This window comes from Populus trichocarpa, chromosome 6, assembly GCF_000002775.5.
Source record: "Populus trichocarpa isolate Nisqually-1 chromosome 6, P.trichocarpa_v4.1, whole genome shotgun sequence".
Taxonomy (NCBI): Eukaryota; Viridiplantae; Streptophyta; class Magnoliopsida; order Malpighiales; family Salicaceae; genus Populus; species Populus trichocarpa.
In genome coordinates this window covers 26,113,030-26,132,532 of record NC_037290.2, presented here as the reverse complement: position 1 = coordinate 26,132,532, position 19,503 = coordinate 26,113,030, and the positions used below count along the sequence as shown (strand labels likewise).

Genomic DNA, 19,503 nt, shown 5'->3' with positions numbered 1-19,503 from the left:
CTCGATTTTCTATTTAGAAAGATAAAAAAGAAATGCGTAAGATGAACAAATCTAACGAGAAAAGAAGATATTTTGGAAGAAAAAAAACTATTAAATCAAGAGTTTTCAACGATCGAAGAACTGTTTAATTATTTTTGATATTATAAGGATCATAATCATATAATTAATTTTTCTAAACTATTGGGCACAGGACAGACATGATGATTAAGGTTGGTTTTTTTTTTTTTGTCCCATTTGAGAACTACTATAGCAAGAGTAGACTTTAAAATCGTCTCTTGTTCAGACATGACATGAGCGAAAGTGTCCCCACTTGACGGGGACCAATGATATTTCGACTCGTGTCACATCCAAATTGGTGTGCAAGAATTTTTTACCTGTTTCCTTGGCAGCTTGTTTTGATTCTTTAGTACAAGGAAAAAAAGAGTAGCCAATCATATGATTCAGTTTTTGTTTTATATATAGGTTAGTGTTGTACTTGATGAGGCCTCGTTGCCCATTTTTTTTAGAGCCTTGCTCAGGTATTGATTTTTGCAAGCCGGGCTGGTCAAATGTGGTAGGGAGTATCAAGACATCTTTCTCTTACATTGGAACCACCTCTCTTTGTTTGTTCTAGGTTCAAAAGACCTGTCTTCTCGCTGATGCATCATCAATCTTTACCCTAGGGACATTAGCAGCTAGGCTTTTAGATTTGAAGATGCCTAGATCAGAAAAGACTGATTTTTGAACTTGGTTGTAATTCACATTTCTTAAACCCTCTTTGGAAAGGTCACATCTCGCAGAGATATCAAGAGAAACCCACTTTGGGAACACACCGATTTGTTACAGAAACTGTGTTTTTGGGCTTTCAAGTTGAACCAAATTTAGAAAGTTTTGGCCTTTCTTAGGAATTAAGGAAAGATTGAGGTTTTGAGCTGATCAGAATATTGCTTCTTCTTTTTTCCTGTTTATTGGCCTGAAGATAGCAAGTTATGGTGGAGGATGAGAAGTTGGAAGCCTGTAATGAGGTTGTGGAGGAAGAATATGAACAAAAAGGACGGTTCTTTGACTTTTTTTGGGCACCGATTTATTGGTTCAAGATGCTTGCTAATGAGACACATTGGAGTTTTGTATTTGGTGTATTGGCTGTGTATGGTATAAACCAAGGACTTGGTGGAGCTCTTAATCGTGTTGGCACTGACTATTACATGAAGGATGTTCAAAAGGTACAGCCTTCTGAATCACAGATTTATCAAGGAATCATTTCAATTCCATGGCTGGTCAAGCCCCTCTGGGGCCTCGTCACTGATTTTCTTCCAATTTTTGGGTACCGGAGGCGGCCTTATTTAATCTTCGCTGGTAGATTTCACCTCTCATTGCACCTTAATGTAATATTGCAAGGATCTTATTTTGTGGTGTTGCTAGTGCCATTCTTTGATGTTAGCCTGTAAATGATGCTTTATAGCTTGACATTAACTTTTGTATGCATCTGGTAGATTATTCTTGCATCTTACATTGGTAAACAAGCATGATATGATCTCAGTTATGTGTCAACATTATGCCTTACAAAGTGAAAAAATTAGGCTTCTCTCTTTAAGTTCAGGATAGAGAGTTCTCTAGTATCTTAAGTAGCATGCTACATGCAGAAGTGTTTAAAGGATTTGTATGAAATAGCATGCTATAGTGAGAGAATGAACGTAGTTAGTGTAAGCAACTAACGTGCCTGCGTAACAATAGGCTGCAATGTATTGTGTTGCATACATTGGGTGAAATTTGGTTGCTGCTTACTCGAAGAGTGTTTCAATGAAGAAGGAAAAGACTTTATAGCGTTTCTGAACTTCAGAGGGGATCTTTATGAAGTTTACTGCCTTGGCTGATAGAGTAGAACTTACATGTTTTGTGCATATTAGGAAGGAGGCCATACTTTAACAAGTTAGGATGATCTGCAGTTCCTAAATCAGCACAGTTTAAGATGATCAATATCTGTTCAACAGCACGATCGTTTTAGAAAATCTATTTCTCCGTTCACATAACTGAGCATAGCTTGAAGATACAAGGGTAGTCGATGGTTAGGATTAGGTGTTTATTCTCAACAGGTTGAGGATCATCATTGAGCAGCATAACCTGTGCTTGATGTAGGGCATTTGGTAACAGGATGCTTGTTCTTGTTTGACCGAATTAATTCCTGTCTTGTGCAGAACTTGATTTTTTAAGTTATGTATGAAGCATCTTTTGTAGCCTTATGAATTAGAATAGTTTTTACTCACAGAATGAGGCCATTTCAGGATTGCTTGGCACCTTCTCCACGCTCTTGTTGTCGTTCCATGAGAACCTCCATATTGTATTTGCTCTGTTGTCAATGACGGCTGGAAGTACTGGTGCAGCAATAGCAGATGTAACCATTGATGCCTGTGTGGTTCAGAATAGTAATATTCGTCCATCCCTTGCTGCTGATATGCAAAGCTTGTGTGCTCTCAGTTCATCCATTGGAGCATTAATGGGATTCTCTCTCAGTGGCATTTTTGTCCACCTGATTGGCCCCAAGGTTGACTGTTGTTTAAGTTCTTTGTCCATTCCTCCAGCAATTTCTATTCACTTTTTCTTTCTTTCCTTTAAAAAGATAAATCAGTTTGCACACTGAAACTTGAATATTTCATCCTCTTCCCTGGCAGGGGGTTTTCGGTTTGCTATCAATTCCATATGGACTTGTATTTTTAGTTGGAATTTTGCTTGATGAGCCCTTCATGCCTGACTTCTCTTATAGACAGGTACCTTTTGCAGCTTATGTTCACTCTTTGTCACTTCCAGGCTCATAGCCTAATGTTTCTCTTCGTTGCTCAGGTAAACCAGAAGCTTTTGGATGCTAGCAAGGCAATGTGGAGAACACTGAAATTCCCGGATGTGTGGAGGCCATGTGTATACATGTACTTATCCCTTGCATTGAGCATAAATATCCATGAAGGGTTGTTCTACTGGTATACAGACTCAAAGGATGGTCCATCTTTCTCACAGGTATACATGGTTATGCACTCGTTTTCTCCGACGGTCAAGAGATTTGAGAATTAAGTATCAAATTATCTAGGTACATAGGGAGACTCACAATGCACTCTTTTGCAGGAGAATGTTGGTTTCATATTCTCGATTGGTTCGATCGGATCCCTCTTGGGAGCATTACTCTATCAAAATGTCCTGAAGGATCACCCATTTCGAAACTTGCTTTTCTGGACTCAATTGCTATTTGGTCTGTCCGGAATGCTTGATTTGATGCTGGTGCTGCGTTTGAACTTGAAATTCGGCATACCAGATTATTTCTTCATTGTCATTGATGAGAGTGTCTCTCAGATGATTACCAGGCTAAAATGGATGCCCCTTCTTGTGCTCAGTTCCAAGCTTTGTCCCCCTGGCATTGAAGGCACTTTCTTTGCCCTACTAATGTCAATTGATAACATTGGAGTTCTCTCATCTCAATGGGGTGGAGGCGTCATTCTTCATTTACTGAACGTTACTCGGACAAGATTTGATAATCTTTGGCTTGCCATTTTGATCCGGAACATATTGCGAATCACTCCACTTTGTCTATTATTTCTGATTCCCAGAGGTGATCCCAATGCTTCAGTACTTTCAAATGACATCTTGGGTGCAAAAGAGGAGGCTGAAACTCCTGAAAATGAGAATATCGAATTGGTGTCCCTTGTAAGCAGTGTTGATGGCAAATAGCTTTAACAAGATTGTTCAAACAAAACATTTTCAAGTTTTCTTAGTTTAAATATAGAGTTCTATGCTAAAATCCCTCAGGATCACCCAAGGTTGATGGTGGGGTGGTCTGCAGCAAGAAACCAGCACGAGCGGTGCTTGTCTTTTCCCATCTTCTTTACATGATTCTTTGTACATCATTGTTCAACATGATATGCTTGAGTTCATCAGAAAAAATGCCTGGATGGGCAAATAAAGAACGTTGTTTTTTTTTTGACACAATCATTTGATTTTGTACGCTAAATATTACAGATTTTTAGCATGTAATAGTGCAACAGCAGTTTGGGGTTAACTTTGAAAGCTTAGGAAATATGGATTGCCATATTTTATGCAGCTACATTTTGCTTTTCAGTTTTTGTTATGGTGCCCGCTATGTTTTGTTCTAATAATAGATTTAAAAGTAATTACATACTATAATTTTATATGAAATATATCTCTTGAAATTTTACTTGCAAGTTTTTCTTAAATCTACCTTTTCAAGCTGCAATTAGTGTGTTGCTGCATATTGGTTAGCGAAGAGAAGAGTGAGTGGAACTTTTAAACATAGCTTGAGTTCCTTTTTCATTGGTGGATACACGCATGAACAAACTCAAGGTGCATGGTCATTGACACGTTGACTTTAGACTTCACTGAGTAGGGGAGCCTGCAAAAAAAAAAAAAAATTCTTGTGGATGCACTGGTTCAAAACTTTATCAAGAGATACAAAAAACTTCCTAAAAAATGTTCAAACAATAAGGAAATAACATTAAAAAAGAGGCTCGTTAATTTGATTTACGATAATGAGCTCCATCTTCTAAGTTTTAGGACTGTTTGGAACGTAATTATAGTTATTTTTTAAAAAATGTTTTGTGTTGAAATATATTAAAATAATATTTATTTTTATTTTTTTTAAAATTGTTTTTGAGATTAGTGCATCAAAACAATTTAAAACATAAAAAAATTATTTTTAATAAAATAAAATTTTAATTTTTTTTGTAAACACGAGTACAAGCTCATTTTCAAACACTTAATAATATAATTATAAAACTTAACTAGTTTAATAAGTTAATTTAATGATTTATTTATTCAAAATTTAGTTTGAATCATGTTTTTTTATTAAAATAAATTTATTTTTCTTTTAAAAAAAAGATATCATTTTAGTAAAAAAAAAAAAAATAACCTATATACTAACGAGTTGATTAAATTAATCTCCGCTATAGAACTTAGGCCGGGTCTTCTAGCTATCTTGCATAGAGGCTAAAAGTAGTGAAAATTTTGAGCCCTAAAAGGACAAAAATTGAAAAACAAAAAACCAAAAGCAAACGTTGCAAGACACGAAACCTTTTTCACGAAAACACCGTGAATAAGTATAATGGCAAGGAGTGTTAATAAATACAACTCAATGGGCATTTTTATATTGTCTTTACTCTTGACTCCAAACTGTACACACCCACAAAGGTTGCCTTTGTAGCCAAACAGGAAGGGCAACTGAGAGGCCCCTTATCCCGGATTAGGGTTAAACTCTTTCACCACCACAAGGCCCTCTCTTTATCAGGCGCCAAACTCAAAACCCACCATTATATTAACAGGTAACGAAAACCCTTTTCATTAATCCTTAAATTAATGTTGTTTTGTAATTAATTACTACATAATCAAAGAAAAGCTGGAATCTTTGTTAACTTTGTCTGCTTTAAAACAGCAATTATGCTAAATTGATTCATTTTTAATTAATTCTGGGCTTGAATTCAATTGGTTTTACGGTATTTCCATAGAAAGTTTGTACCTTTCTTCTATGAAACAAAGAAAGATTGAGCCTTGCTGAGTGTAATGCAGTGTAATTTGTTGTAATGATGTTATTAGTGTAAATATAAAAAAATGGTTCGTTTGATTGTTGAAATTTAGCTACAAAAGTATGCAATTTTCATTGATAAAGGGGTGTTGCATTTTTGCTCTTTGCTTGTTTATATTGGTTTTTTAAGGTGATTTTAGATGCTACCAAAGATGTGTGAGTTTGTTTGATGATGATGCGAACAAAATCTTATGGAGTTGTAATGTGCCTTTTTGGTTCGGATTTAGTAGTAGGGGAGTAATGGGCACGCAAATACCAACAAGTAATGATCGTTCAAGAACATATTGGACACCAACAATGGAGCGGTATTTTATTGATCTTATGTTAGAGCAGTTGCATAGAGGGAATAGGATAGGCCATACATTCAACAAGCAGGCATGGACAGACATGCTGGCTGTGTTCAATGCAAAATTCGAGTCTCAGTATGACAAAGATGTGTTGAAAAGTCGTTATACGAATTTATGGAAGCAGTTCAATGATGTAAAGGAGCTTCTTGGCCAGACTGGGTTCGCTTGGGATGAAAATCGAAAAATGGTGGTGGCTGATGATGGTCTCTGGCATGATTACATCAAGGTGCATTATTTTTCTGTTCAAATTGTATAATAGAAGTCTCTGTGAAATATTTCGTCAATAACATAGGATCCATGCAGGTTCATCCAGATGCTCGATCCTACAAGACTAAAGCAGTGTTGAATTTTAATGATTTGTGTGTCATATATGGATATACCAGTGCAGATGGAAGATACAGTCGATCGAGTCATGATTTTGATTTTGATGATGAAGTCCAAGGGGTAAACATGGGTATGTATCTTTGTTTTGCTTTTCCCATGAACCTTGATTTAGATTTCTATTCTATTACCCCCTCATTATCCTGATAGTAACCTGGATTCTCAATAAAGTGGACTATAACCAATAAGTAGGGGTATGGAATTTTGATTACATGTTCCTTAATGTGCAGGTGATCCAACGAGTAGCTTGTCATCAAATAGTGAGCGTCCAAGGACAGAGTGGACAGCTGCTATGGACCAATATTTTGTTGAGCTTATGCTGGACCAAATGGGAAGAGGCAACAAGACTGATAATACATTCGTCAAACAAGCATGGACAGATATGCTTTCCTCATTCAACGCAAAGTTCGGTCCTCGCCATGACAAAAGGATTCTAAGACATCGATACAAGAAGTTAGCTAAGTACTATAGTGATCTGAAGGTTATTCTGCAACAAAATGGCTTTTCTTGGGATGAAACACAACAGATGATTGTTGCTGATGATGATAAAGTTTGGGATGCTTATATCAAGGTACGTGGACCCAACATTTGAATTTGATTTCTTTTATTCCTTTCCTCTCCTTCCCTTTTTCTTTCCATTGATATTACTTAATATGAGTGTAGGCACATCCACATGCACGGACATATAGAATGAAGACGTTGCCAAATTACAATGATTTGGTCCTTATATATGGGAATGCAAGTGAAAATGGTGTTCAAAGTAACTTCCTTGAGGACAAAGACCACGAAGCTGACATTTCCAGAAAGAAGGCTGGTGAGTTATTACTTTCTTTTATCATATTGTTCAGTTATGAGATCTCTAATTTGGTCCTTGGTTTATTTACTACAATCTCATGGAAAGTTTTCTGTGAGAGTGATCAAGTGGACAATGGAAGCCCATGGAAAGATAAAACTCAACATTCTCTTTACCTGTGTTTGGTTTTTCTATTGAATGAAAAATGGTAACTTTTCACTTTACATGTTGAAGTAGGCTTAATTGTTTGAGAAGTTCTTGAGCCATCATGGATGATTTTTTTTCCTCCACTTCTTTCTGAATTGTATATGTGCTTAGGAAAAACACTTGTGTTGATTGATTTGAGATTTCACCTTGCACTTGGTATTCAGACTTATATTTTAGACTTCACATATATTTTGATAGTTGAAGTTACCCTTACAAATATTTTTTTTCTGCCTGTAGAAGAAGGAAAGGGGAGCCAATCCCTTGGCAGTAGTGATCGTACAAGAACGTATTGGACACCGCCAATGGATCGCTATCTTATTGATTTATTACTGGACCAAGTGCATAGAGGAAATAAATTTGGACAGACATTTATAAGCCAGGCTTGGATTGACATGGCTGCATTGTTCAATGTCAAATTTCAGTCGCACCATGACAAAGATGTTTTAAAAAACCGGTACAAGCATTTAAGGCGTCTGTACAATGAGATAAAAAATCTTCTTGAAAATAGTGGGTTTTCATGGGACGAAACACGAGAAATGATAACAGCTAAAGATCATATTTGGGATGCTTATATCAAGGTGAACTGTTTTCCCTCTTATATGATTGGTCATTTTTGCATTCTGTTGCTTACCTGTGATGCATGCAGGCACACCCTGATGCTCGATCATACAGAGTTAAAACTGTGCCGGGTTATCAGAAATTGTGTGTTATAGTTGGACAAGAAAATTCTGGTGGAAGATACAGCCGTTTGGCTCAAAGCATAGATGCCAATGAGGAAATGCCGGTTTTGATGACTGGTAAATAACCGCTGAGACTTGCAATCATTGAATAGTCCATAATACGATGGCATAACTATACATCAGGATATGAATTGGGTACATTAAATATGAATTCTTGCTTTCCTTGTAAAGGAAACAACTAATAAATTGCAATGTGATTTCCCTGAAATGCCTCCATCTATATACAGAAGATTGGACTATATGCTATTTCTAGGGAGACTGAACTTCTAACCAAAAAAAGGAAGATGAAATTATTTCTTCTTTTCATATTGTTTTCTTCCTGTACTGTTGCAATTCACTGGACTTTTTGTATAATAATGTTTGTTTGATTTGCAGTTGACCCTCTGACAGTAGATTGGCAGCCAGAGATGAACCGCTATTTTGTTGACCTTATGTTAGAGCAGGTGCATGGAGGGAACAAGATCGATCATACATTCAATGAACAAGCATGGGCTCACATGGTTAAATTATTTAATGACAAATTTGGACTTACATGTGATAAATACAGTTTAGAGAAGCAGTATGTCAGTTTGATGAAAGATTGTAACGAGATTAGCAGTCTTCTCAGTCATAGGGGGTTTGCATGGGATGGAACTCAGCAAATGGTTGCTGCTGATGACGCTACTTGGGAAGATCATGTTAAGGTGCATTCCTGGTTCTATCAATGTCATTTCTCAATTTTCTCCAAAACCACTAAACTTCGCTCCAGTTTGTAACCACAGTGTGAGACAGTTGCATTAGCATCGTCCTATGCCCTCTTTATGGAAGAGAGAGCCCCTGCCATTGTGCAATGGGCTCTTGTTGCCTGTATGAGTGCTTTCTACTTTTAAAAATGACTTGTGCATCAGGCCTAACCGTAGAAATTTAGTTTGCCTTCATTATGATGTTGGTAGCATGGAATTTTGCAGGGACATCCGGAAGCCATAGCTTACAAAAACAAAGTACTAGACAGTTATCTTGATTTGTGCTTCATCCAAAGAAATGAAGTATCAGATACAAGACTTGGCGATCCAGGTCCACCAATGCAAAATGAAGAAACTGCCATGAAAGTAGAAATAGTGATGGATGGACTGCAGGGGAATGAGCAATTTCCAGTTGAGGACATTGAAATATCTGATGCACAGAAAAAGCGGCCTGCTACAGTTGCTGAACTTTCTTGCAAGGCGCAGAAAATTGGCAAGGAGATGCGATGTGTAGTTTCAGCATTTGCAAACAAGAAAGAGAGCAAGAACCACATGTCAATAGAAAGTGCAATAGAGACCCTTCAAACTATTCCTGACATAGATGATGAGCTTTTGCTGGATGCTTGTGATCTTCTGGAAGATGAGAGGAAGGCAAAGACATTTTTGGCATTGGATGCAACACTGCGAAAGAAATGGTTATTAAGAAAACTGCGTCCGAAGGAGTCTCAATAGTGAAATGTTGATACTTGTAGCAACTCGAACGTATAGTTTGAAAATGTAGAGATACAAATCATATATTTAGTATTTGTTTGGCAACACGGTTCACTGTAGCCTTAGTTCCCATAAATTTTTTGGAATCTATTTTTTATTTAATCATATAATAATAAAAATAGATATTATAATTCTTTAGAACATTTGAGGTAAATTGAAAGGAGACCAGGTTGGGGAATTAAAGAGAGAAACAGAAGGGCTATTTGGGTATTACAAGGAAAGGATGAATATAGAAATGGTGAGAAATATAAGACAATGATAATCATGTAAAAATTAAATTTGAATAAATAATGTCTTAATTTATGAAAATTTTCTAATCAAATGAATTAACATCAAAATCAACCTTAACAAATTAAAAACAATTGGGATTTAATTAAACCCTAAAATAATGAATTGGATGGGGGGAAAAATGTGAGAAATTCAAAAATTCAAAAAATATACAATATTCCAATCCATGATAAAGACAATGAACAACAATATAATAATAATAATAATAATAATAATAATAATAATAGGATAAAATGTGAAGCAACGGGGAAATAACGGATACTTGTCCTTGTACGCATCTTAAAGTTGCTCATGCGTTGCTCTAAAGGAAAGGGAAAAAAATCTGATAAAAACAAGAGTCCAAATCACTTGGCTATTTGCCGAACTCTGAAAAGACGGTAAAGACATTCATAGTGATTACGGCTTCGTTTGCATCTCTTCTCTTTATGCTTTGTTGTTGCTTGAAGAAAAGATGGCGATGGCGCTGGCTAGGGTTGTAAATGGCCTGGGTTTGTTCGTTAGCAAGCTCTGGGGCCTCCTCCAGGAGCAGCAGTTCCTGGCCACCTTCGAGGCTGTAACCTCTGCTGTCACGTGCATGACCATGTCACTGACGTTGTGCTTCTTGGCCATTCATAGACATGCTAGAGTAGAAGCAGGTCCTCTTTTCATTTGAGTTTTCCTTCCTTCAGCAATGTTTCTTCAATTTTCTGCCATGAAAACAAATTGCGGGTTCATACCCTGTACTGTATACATATTACTTAGCTAGGAAAATCCAGCATTCTGTATGTTGCCCTCTTTTCCTTGGATAATTGTTTAGTCATCTCTGATTAGTGAGAAAGCACAAATTCAGTGATGGTATAAACTTGAATATTTGAGTAACTGATAACTGAAGAGATTGCGTTCTTGAATCATGCATTTATTTCCCATTTTAACTCATGTGATTGGGAAGTCATGATTTACACATTCATAAATACCATTACTTGCAATCAATCAAAATATTAGGGTTTTAAGATATGTCATTTTATACCTATTATATATATATATATATATATATATATATATATATATATATATATATATATATATGTACACACTCTTGAACGTAATTCACGGTAAAATGTTATTTTTAAATAATTTGAAAAGCATATTTTGATGATGCTTGCGTGTATTTTTTTTTGTTTATGATTTTTCTGGGAATAAAAAACAATAATAAGATTGTCAACTGTGTTATTTTTCTAATTGCAATTTAATTTCATGTTGGCTTTACTTCCTTTTCTAATAGCTAGCTTGTGTTCTATCCAAAGGGAAAGTAGGAGGCTGACGTTGTGACAAAACCTCAAAGGGCAACAAGCCATTCAGTAGTAGCATAATTGTAGGAAGAGTGAGCAATTATTTTCTTGTCATTTTCCCAACACATTCTCTCCCATGGATTCTGACTAGATTTCTGATCAAGAAAGAATGCTGGCCGTTCCAATCCATATATTTTCCATCCATCTAATAATTAACGTTAGGTGGTGGCCTGGTAGGTCTACTAATTCCTCAACACCCTTTTATTATATCATATACACCTGGGTGGGTGCCTTGTAGAGCCTGATGAGCAGCAGCACCTCTCCCAGATTTCGAGTTTAAAATTTGCTTTGGAACATTGTTGGGGCCGAGTAGATTCAGGAGGAACCATATGGTGGGCTACGAAGGCTGGCCACTAGTTATTAACTTTGTCAGGTTGCCTCCATGCAAGGACAAAACTATCCAGGACTTTATCTCCTCTCTATTTACCGCTTTATTTTTTTATATTTTTATTGTTGAAACGCAGATTACACCGCTTGGAGGATTCCTCTTACCAGCAACCGATAGCAAGTTGCACGACAAGACATGCCCACCTAATTAATTATAAGAGAAATCGTTAAGCATGGACTTGGAGCAAATTAAGCCTCCTGTTTAGGAATGTAAGATGTCGCAATTTCAAGTTAAGTAAAATAGGTTTCCCATATCCAAGGTATCAGTGCTGTGCGTGTTTTAAAAAAAAAAAAAAACACCTTGGCTGTTCACATGAACAGTGCAGTGAACAGTAGGATATTTGTTTAAGCAGGATCTGCTTTTCAAGTTTTGTAGCCCATTGATTCAACTCCCTGATGAATAGATTGATAAATTTATGGTCAACTTCTGTTTGCCTTGAATGGAATCTTGCTATGATTTGGAGGCAATCATCCAGCCACTTTTCAGATCTGAAGGGGAAAAAAAAAGAATCTGACAACAGATTCAGAAACATGTGACTTGATGCAGCAATGCTCTTAACTTATCAGGCACTGAAATACAACCTCGATTAATTTAATTGTGAAACCGAAATACATGACTATTGGTACAAAAGATTATCATGGCAGGCATTCTTTAGCAAGCCAAGTCTTCTTCATCTCCTCCTATGCACCACCACAATGTTCAGTCTGATCCCCTGAAAATCAACTCATCAGTTGAAATTTTGCAGGGGGATATAAAATCGCAGAGTTCACACACCAATGGGCTCATTTTACACGTCTCCTCCTATCCCTGTCTCTGCCTCTGTCTCTGTCATGATCATCCCGCTCTTTGCTTCCACTCTTTTCTCGGTAATCGCGGTCCCGTCTTTCACTTTCCAAATTATTTCCCCTATCTCTTTCCCTATGCCTTTCCCGGTCCTTGTCTGAGTCATGTCCCCTCTCTCTGTCCCTAAGTGATAGTTTTCTTAGTGGGCTTTCGCTTCTGCTTTCACTGCGGTGTCGCTTTCTTGAGGATTCATGATTATCATCACGTCTATCCCTCCTTTCAGAAGATATTCTCTCTGGAGTTTCAAAGCAAAGGGAAAAGGTTATGTTTTCCAATTATAGAATTGGAATTGTTTCTAGCCTCTAAGCTCACCAAATACGCTGAGTAAAGAAGCAGATGTGACTAATGACCAAATCATCAGAGAAGGTAAAGAATTTGTAAAACTAGCAGAGCACATGGAAACAAATATCATAACTGGCAGAATGCTTCCTAAGAGATTCAGTCTTGCAAAATGACCACTTACTGTTGCCAGTGACATCTTCATTTGAACTTGATAGGCCATATTCAGACTCTAGCCGTTTCCGATGTACTGCAACTTTCCTCTCAAATTCCTCTGAATTTTTCATTCCTTGCTCCTCGAGGGATTCACGATACTCTATTAAAGCAACTTCCAAACGTCTCAACTTTTGTCTGCAATATCATAATAGCCAAAATCAGGCAAATGCACAAACATGGACAACACAACAACACAAAGCTTGTTTTGCCAAGGAAAGTCAATACATGATTGCCCAAAGTTGGAAAAAACAAGAGTTGGGGGTGGAAACTCAATGTGAAAGAAGATGATCTTTCCAAAACCAACTCATTTGAAAATCAAAGAGTATGATCACAGCAAAGCAAAAGTAGAGGTGCATACCTCTGCTCTTCATTCATTCCACTCTCAGGTTGCGTTGGAATGCTTGCGTCAGTAGCAAATTCCATTTCATCTTCCTTACCTTGACCATCACCAGCATTTTCACTTCCAGAAGATGAGTAGCTTAACCCAAGGTCCCTAACACTTCTCTTTTGTTCATCATCACTTTCATCATCATCTCTAGCCCATTTAGATGCTGGCAGAACAGGATCATTCTTCTCTTTCTTTGCAAAGGCTTTTAGTTCAGGTTGTGGAATTGGGAGGGTTGAAACCAAAGAGACAGACCTTTTATTCTGGGATGGCGTATCATCCTCTCCATAAATGTTCCACCCTGTCAATCCCACTGGCCCTGGATCAACATTCACTTCTCTGTGAACACTTGAATATCTACTGGAACTTGAATTGCTCTGAGCAATTTTCAAGTCACCATCTAATTCATACCCCCTTTGTTTTTCTGCCTCTTCCAGGTTCAGCAATCGTGCCACCATCGTTTCTCTACCACCAACGAGCGACAATCCATTATGTCTGCAACGTCTTTCCAACTCAGCAAGGGGAAGATCCATTAGCTCCTTCGTAGCAGCTCCTTTGCCCATTGCCAATGCAGCATCTTGATTGGTCTTTCCCCCATCAACTGTGTCTTCTGTGCTATTCTTTTTCTCAATTTCAGGTGCATCACCGCACATAGAATGAAACGGGATCACACCAGAGTTACTAGAACGAAGAAAAGTAGCACGTAGTCCATTCACATAAGCATCTGAAAACAGAAACCAATCCGACCATACTTGCAACACTTTCAGAACTCGTTCCTGTTGAAAGCCACACAAGCTCATACTTAAAGCACAAAACAGAGAACACAAATTTGAACTATGAATAGAAATCAACATTACAGCTCACCTTAAGGGCCTCAGCAGTGATCCTTCCAGTTATACTACGATACAAGTCATTAAAGCTCTCCATTATGTCAGGCAGAGCAGCTTCAAATTTAGTTCGATAAGCAGATGCATTTTTTACAGGAGCACTACTATTATGAAGGATATCAGAGACAAGCATGAGTCTTGCTACTTTTGTTGGAATAGGAGTTTCTTTAAGTGTCAAAGATTCTGTCAGAACTTCAACTACCTGCAGGGAGAAAACAAAGAAACTAATCACATTAACAGTCATCAAGATAAATTGCAGATATGCTTCCCTTATTTATTATATGATGGATCACAACATCTCATTTGCAGGTCTAGGTGAAACAATTTGTAGACTAGTAGCACAGAAAACATAACAGGATCGCAGAAAGTGCTGTTTGTGACTTTGATGGAGAACAACAGATAATGGTGCACTAAACCTATCAAACAATGTATGAAAAAGATAATGAAAACAAAAGGCACTGATATCAGGCAGTACCTCCCCTGCAGCATCAACATTATCCAGGGCAAAACCCATAGCATCCTTTATTTGACTTCTTTCCAATGTTAAAGCACGCAACATATCCTCAAACTCATCCCTTTGTGGATCAGTCAGTGTTCTTTCAGGGTCAACACGCTGTAAAAAATCAATCTGTCAAATTAACTCTGCAATTATACAACTTAGAAAAGTTATTCCTGCCAGAGAAAAGGAAATGTACCCTGCTTCTTCCAGCAGCATGTGTGCTACCAGACTCCTTCTCGTGCTCTGGACTCTTTGCTGTGGGCAGAGATGGTGGTACCCATCTAAAAGAAAAGGACAATGCTATGTTATTCTCCAATACAACGTATCAACATTGTAAAAAATGTGCACGAGTCTTTCAAAACAGGCTAGTACAGATAGCCATTGGAATAGCAATACCTTCCACTACCAGTTATCATGATAAAAGGCTCAGTTCGCCACCTTTGAAGAGTATCACCCTGCATTTCAAACATAATTGAACGTTCTCAAATTCCCATAGAGGTAAGCAAATGAAATGATAGTTTTTCTTTGCATAAGAGATCACTATATTGAAAGTATTGCATAAAATACAAGAAATCAAGAAAGATGATTGTGGCCCCTGAGAAGAACCTCAATAGTTTGAGCAGGGAATTCCAGCTATATTCCAGCTATAAGATCTTGGATCAAATCCTATTGGAGGGCATGTTTACGGGATTGGGAGACCTATCTCTAGTTATTGATCCCAGGTCTAACATATGTCACAGTGCACCAGAGAAAACAGCAGATGCCATATCTAGCAACCTCATACAGGAAAATAATGCCATTTTTCCAAGAATGTCCAAAATTTCCACTAAGTAAAGTCCCAAATGCATGTGATTCATGTGATCCATGCATACAAGAAGAGATACCTGAGCAAAAGAATAGAGCCTCCAAACATAATAAGTATGTTCCTTCGAGCCAAGCTCGAACAAGAAGTTGAAAAGAGGATTCCCTCGACCCCTCTGCATTATAGCTTGTTCAAAAGCACATCCTCCATCCAGAACATATAGAGCCATTGTATCTATCACATGGCGGAGATGATCATCCTCGGGTGGAGCGACCATTATATCAGGAACATTTGGAGTAAGAACCTAGACACAAAGTAACTAACATGTGCTTAGAATAGCAGATAAAACCTTGACAAGTGAAAATTATTTTATCATCTCAAGACAATGAATCCAACACTTCAATTCATGAATGGACCGTAGTAACTATATTTTACAATTCAGTTGTCATGGGCTCAGAAATTATCAACTAAAAATCATTTCATTTAAAAAGACATTAAAACCATATTTCAAAGGGCCAACGAGAATAACTATCTTAATACTAGACAAACAAGACCTCAAGATAGAAAACTCTTTATACTAGGATCAGATGACCATACATGAAAAGAAAAAAAGCTCAACACTCTACAAGGAATTCATTTGCGATAAAACAAAACATGATGATCCTCTAGCCTTGATACCACATGATGATTCATTTTCATATTATTGCTCTACTTCAGAATAAAGCCAACATGAAGTTAGTGAACCTACCAGTTCAGAGTTCTGATTTGGGACAGAAGTGACTGGCGGGCCTGATGGACCAGAGAGAATCACAGTTGCACCCTATCAAAAACAAATAACATTTTAGAATCACGGCATATGAAGACAGCGAGCAGCCTGCCTTGAACTGCCCATTTAGAGAATGTTAAATGAAAACGCATTGGCTAAGTTCTTCTGTGCACAGGAAAATCGGTCTCGCAGCATCACATTAGTATGCATATCCATGTACCATATATAAATTAGTAATTCACAAGAGGCAAAAACTGCATGCACATAGATCAACCTGATCTGAACAATAGGTTTAGGCAGGAAACCATAACATACCTCTTTACTTCTGATAGCCATTTGTCCTGGTGGTGGAGCAGGTAATGCCTGCGATGGAAGGGCCACAGATTTACCCCACCCGATTTTCAACTCATATTCATACACAATAACTCCTGTGACATCAAATACATCTATTCAATCATTTTACTGTTCCACAACATATAATGAATATTTGAATAGTAGCACAAATATAATGGCATCCTTCTAATATCAACCACAAATTAGTGATATTGCTATACAATTATAAAAAAAGAAGCATTTGCTCATGTCATATCAAGATATGCCTTGGGGCAAAGTTAAAAAACTGTGCAACATAAACCCAAAAATCATGGATAAACAGAGTAAATAACTAAACCTTGCATTTCATCCTTTGCAGCCTGCCCATCAGCTCTATTCATGAATGCTACGAATCCACAGTTTCTTTGCCGCCTCCGCTCCTCCTCTGTCCTGGGCCACATTATCTTCACACTAGCAATAGGCCCAAATCTTCCAAAAGTCCGCAGAAGAAAATTCTCATCAACCTATTGTAAGATAAAAAAGGAATTATTATGTCCTTGGCCACATAAATAGTAGAGCATTAACAGGGTAGAGGTGAAAAAAAATTCAAAGCAATAATCAGACCTGTGGTGAGAGATTCCCAACATAAAGATTTGTAGTTTGTGGATCACCATCATCAAATGATCCAGGCAGCTTTCCACTTGGATCAAAGTCATCAGGTAGTTCATCAAATCGACTAGATGGCTGGAGGGGAAAAACAGTAACCGTAGCAAAAGATTCATTTATGTTCAAGAGTGATGAAAGATGCAACAAGGATATAGTGTGTACATATTCGAATTTGGGACTTACAGCAGAACTTTCAGTATGACGTCCTTCACGCCAATGTTCCCGTTCTTGATTTCGCCTCTCCCTCATCTCATGCTCATGCTTCAGCTCCTCCATAAAATGATCTATGTTTCGAGTCTTTCCCTTTTCCTTCTCCTTTGGTCTTTCCTCCTCCCTCTGCAAAAAATATGGAACAGTGGAATTGATTATGAATTACAAAAAAAAAAAACAGCTTGCTTGAGAACCAACATAAATGATGCCTCAACCAAAATACTAACCTTCCTCTCAGGTTCTTTTCCTTTAGGTGCCATAGGAGGTGGTATAAAAGATGGAACATACCTGCAGGAGTAATATTACAGATAAACTTCCGTGTCACGAAGACAACTGTTTACTTTGTTGTTGCAACCCAATCAATCAAGTGCTGTCCACATCCCTTTCCAAGACAAATCTCATACTATCTTCTCATATTCTCTATTTTCAAATTTTAAATGCACCTCGGAGCACTATTAGAATGCTTTATTTTTTTGACTTTGCAGTCTTGTTTTAGTCCCTCAAATCCAAAAATTGTAAAATTTGATAGTCAACAAATAAAAATGAAGTAGCTTTTATCGGTCAGTATTATTTCTGTTTAAAATTCATCTTAGAAATATAAAATTGTAAAAAAACTTCAATATAAAGTTACTTTCTACAAAGATTGAAAAGTTGTAGTGTGAATAAAGCATATCAGGGTTCACCATAAAATCAATGCTCTTATAATTGATTCATCTGATTATCAATTTAGATTTTTAAACCGTCAAGTTCAAGAGGCACACACCAAAACTTCACTTCCTATTTTCTTTGATGTACAGATCTAAAAAAATCAAAATTACAATAGAGGATATCATTGCTATACAATTCTCTCAATTCTACTATGCCTTACCAAAATTGTATGGGAACATGGTTAATCAATCAAAAGCGTTAATTTACCTACTTCCCTTCTTTGGAACAGATACCCCATCTTTGGACTTTTCACCTGCCATCCGTGAATGATAAAAAAGCCCATATTTTTATTAATGTGTCCGGTAATAATATAAAACTATCTATTTATCCATAGCGTGAAACAATTCAGAATAAAGCAAAACAACAGGAGAAATAGACTGCACATGTAAATATTAATAAGTCGTCAAAATTCTGACTGACCTTCAGCATCACTCTTCAATTTCTCATTGGGATTGATGGTTCCACCTCGAACAAAAGTCTTCGATCCAGGTGCATTATCCCCTTGAAATGACTCCACGAACTCCGCATACAATCGAGCTGTTTCATCCTCCGCTCTCTTCACCAAAAAACAGAAAATCAGCCCATACAAAAGACTAGCAAATATCTTCCCTAACAAAACCACATGAGCTTAAAACTCAGCAATGATAATAAACACACAATACACACCTTTTTCTTTGCCTCTTCTTCCTCTCTATGCTTCTGGAATGGCGTCTTTTTTCTCGTAATGGAGAAAGAACTCATCTTTGCATTAAATTCTAACATTACAACCATTTCAAATTCCAAACTTCAGTCAAAACCCACAAAAATAAATCGCATTCAAACTTAAATCAGTAGATTAATAAATCAATAAAAAAATCACGTCAACATACATTAAATCTCTACAACAACAAAAAAAAAACAGCAAAACCCTAAATTCCATTCCAAAAACCACCAAAGTCGTACATCAATCAACCTCTAATCATTCAACAAATAAATCTAAAACCCCCAAACTTCTTATTAAACTGAACCTAATTAATCAAACAATTCGAATTAGGGTTTCTTTCAAGTTCTAGAAGCAGAACATTAACATCAAGTTTCTAAATTTACTGTTCCAAAAACAAATAAAAAAACATTAAAAACGATATCATAAAGAAATCGAAAGAGGGATAGTGGTGGAGAAAGAACCAACCGAGTAGAGCTGAGCTGAGCTGAGCCGAGCGAGTTGAATCAGCAAAAGAATTGAGGTTTTTGTGGAGGGTGATTTGGGGCTCGTCAGGGACGTTTTCGGCTCTTCTTGTTGATGTTAGAGCTGTTGATTGAATCAATTAAAACAATTTGTCTCGATAGAGAGGGTGGGTGAATTTTATGGGCGTTTTTAAGGAAGGGTACTGAGCCATAGGCCCGACTATTTAGCCCACCAAAATGAGAG

General features: G+C 37.1%; 3 protein-coding genes across 7 annotated transcripts; 2 read left to right on the top strand and 1 right to left on the bottom strand.

The window, feature by feature from the left end:
- Positions 1 to 454: 454 nt before the first annotated feature.
- LOC7468697 (probable folate-biopterin transporter 2) lies at positions 455 to 4,021 on the top strand. The gene is made up of 5 exons (XM_024603194.2): positions 455 to 1,335; positions 2,262 to 2,521; positions 2,649 to 2,744; positions 2,818 to 2,988; positions 3,094 to 4,021. Exons 1-5 carry the CDS (start codon positions 969 to 971, stop codon positions 3,691 to 3,693), a joined length of 1,494 nt encoding a protein of 497 aa, XP_024458962.1. The 5' UTR covers positions 455 to 968; the 3' UTR covers positions 3,694 to 4,021.
- A 1,104-nt stretch (positions 4,022 to 5,125) lies between these two features.
- Positions 5,126 to 9,659, top strand: LOC7468696 (L10-interacting MYB domain-containing protein). 4 transcript variants are annotated; one of them, XM_024602456.2, is made up of 9 exons: positions 5,126 to 5,297; positions 5,788 to 6,130; positions 6,208 to 6,358; positions 6,516 to 6,856; positions 6,949 to 7,099; positions 7,523 to 7,863; positions 7,932 to 8,082; positions 8,401 to 8,708; positions 8,973 to 9,659. In XM_024602456.2, the coding sequence occupies exons 2-9, from the start codon at positions 5,798 to 5,800 to the stop codon at positions 9,477 to 9,479; spliced, it is 2,283 nt and encodes a 760-aa protein (XP_024458224.1). In that variant the 5' UTR covers positions 5,126 to 5,297; positions 5,788 to 5,797; the 3' UTR covers positions 9,480 to 9,659. The 4 variants fall into 4 exon arrangements, with proteins under 4 accessions (XP_024458224.1, XP_052309810.1, XP_002309683.2 ...); XM_052453850.1 differs by having other exon boundaries at positions 8,958 to 9,659; XM_002309647.4 differs by having other exon boundaries at positions 5,785 to 6,130.
- A 2,400-nt stretch (positions 9,660 to 12,059) lies between these two features.
- On the bottom strand, positions 12,060 to 19,429 carry LOC7489161 (protein RRC1). 2 transcript variants are annotated; one of them, XM_024603841.2, is made up of 18 exons: positions 19,264 to 19,429; positions 18,762 to 18,850; positions 18,516 to 18,651; positions 18,303 to 18,348; positions 17,615 to 17,675; positions 17,361 to 17,513; positions 17,136 to 17,255; positions 16,870 to 17,035; positions 16,515 to 16,627; positions 16,182 to 16,253; positions 15,516 to 15,737; positions 15,028 to 15,086; positions 14,828 to 14,912; positions 14,608 to 14,745; positions 14,110 to 14,334; positions 13,219 to 14,021; positions 12,829 to 12,995; positions 12,060 to 12,600 (listed from the first exon to the last, which is right to left on the bottom strand). In XM_024603841.2, the coding sequence occupies exons 2-18, from the start codon at positions 18,834 to 18,836 to the stop codon at positions 12,305 to 12,307; spliced, it is 2,937 nt and encodes a 978-aa protein (XP_024459609.2). In that variant the 5' UTR covers positions 18,837 to 18,850; positions 19,264 to 19,429; the 3' UTR covers positions 12,060 to 12,304. The 2 variants fall into 2 exon arrangements, with proteins under 2 accessions (XP_024459609.2, XP_024459610.2); XM_024603842.2 differs by lacking the exons at positions 18,303 to 18,348; positions 18,762 to 18,850; positions 19,264 to 19,429.
- Positions 19,430 to 19,503: the final 74 nt, after the last annotated feature.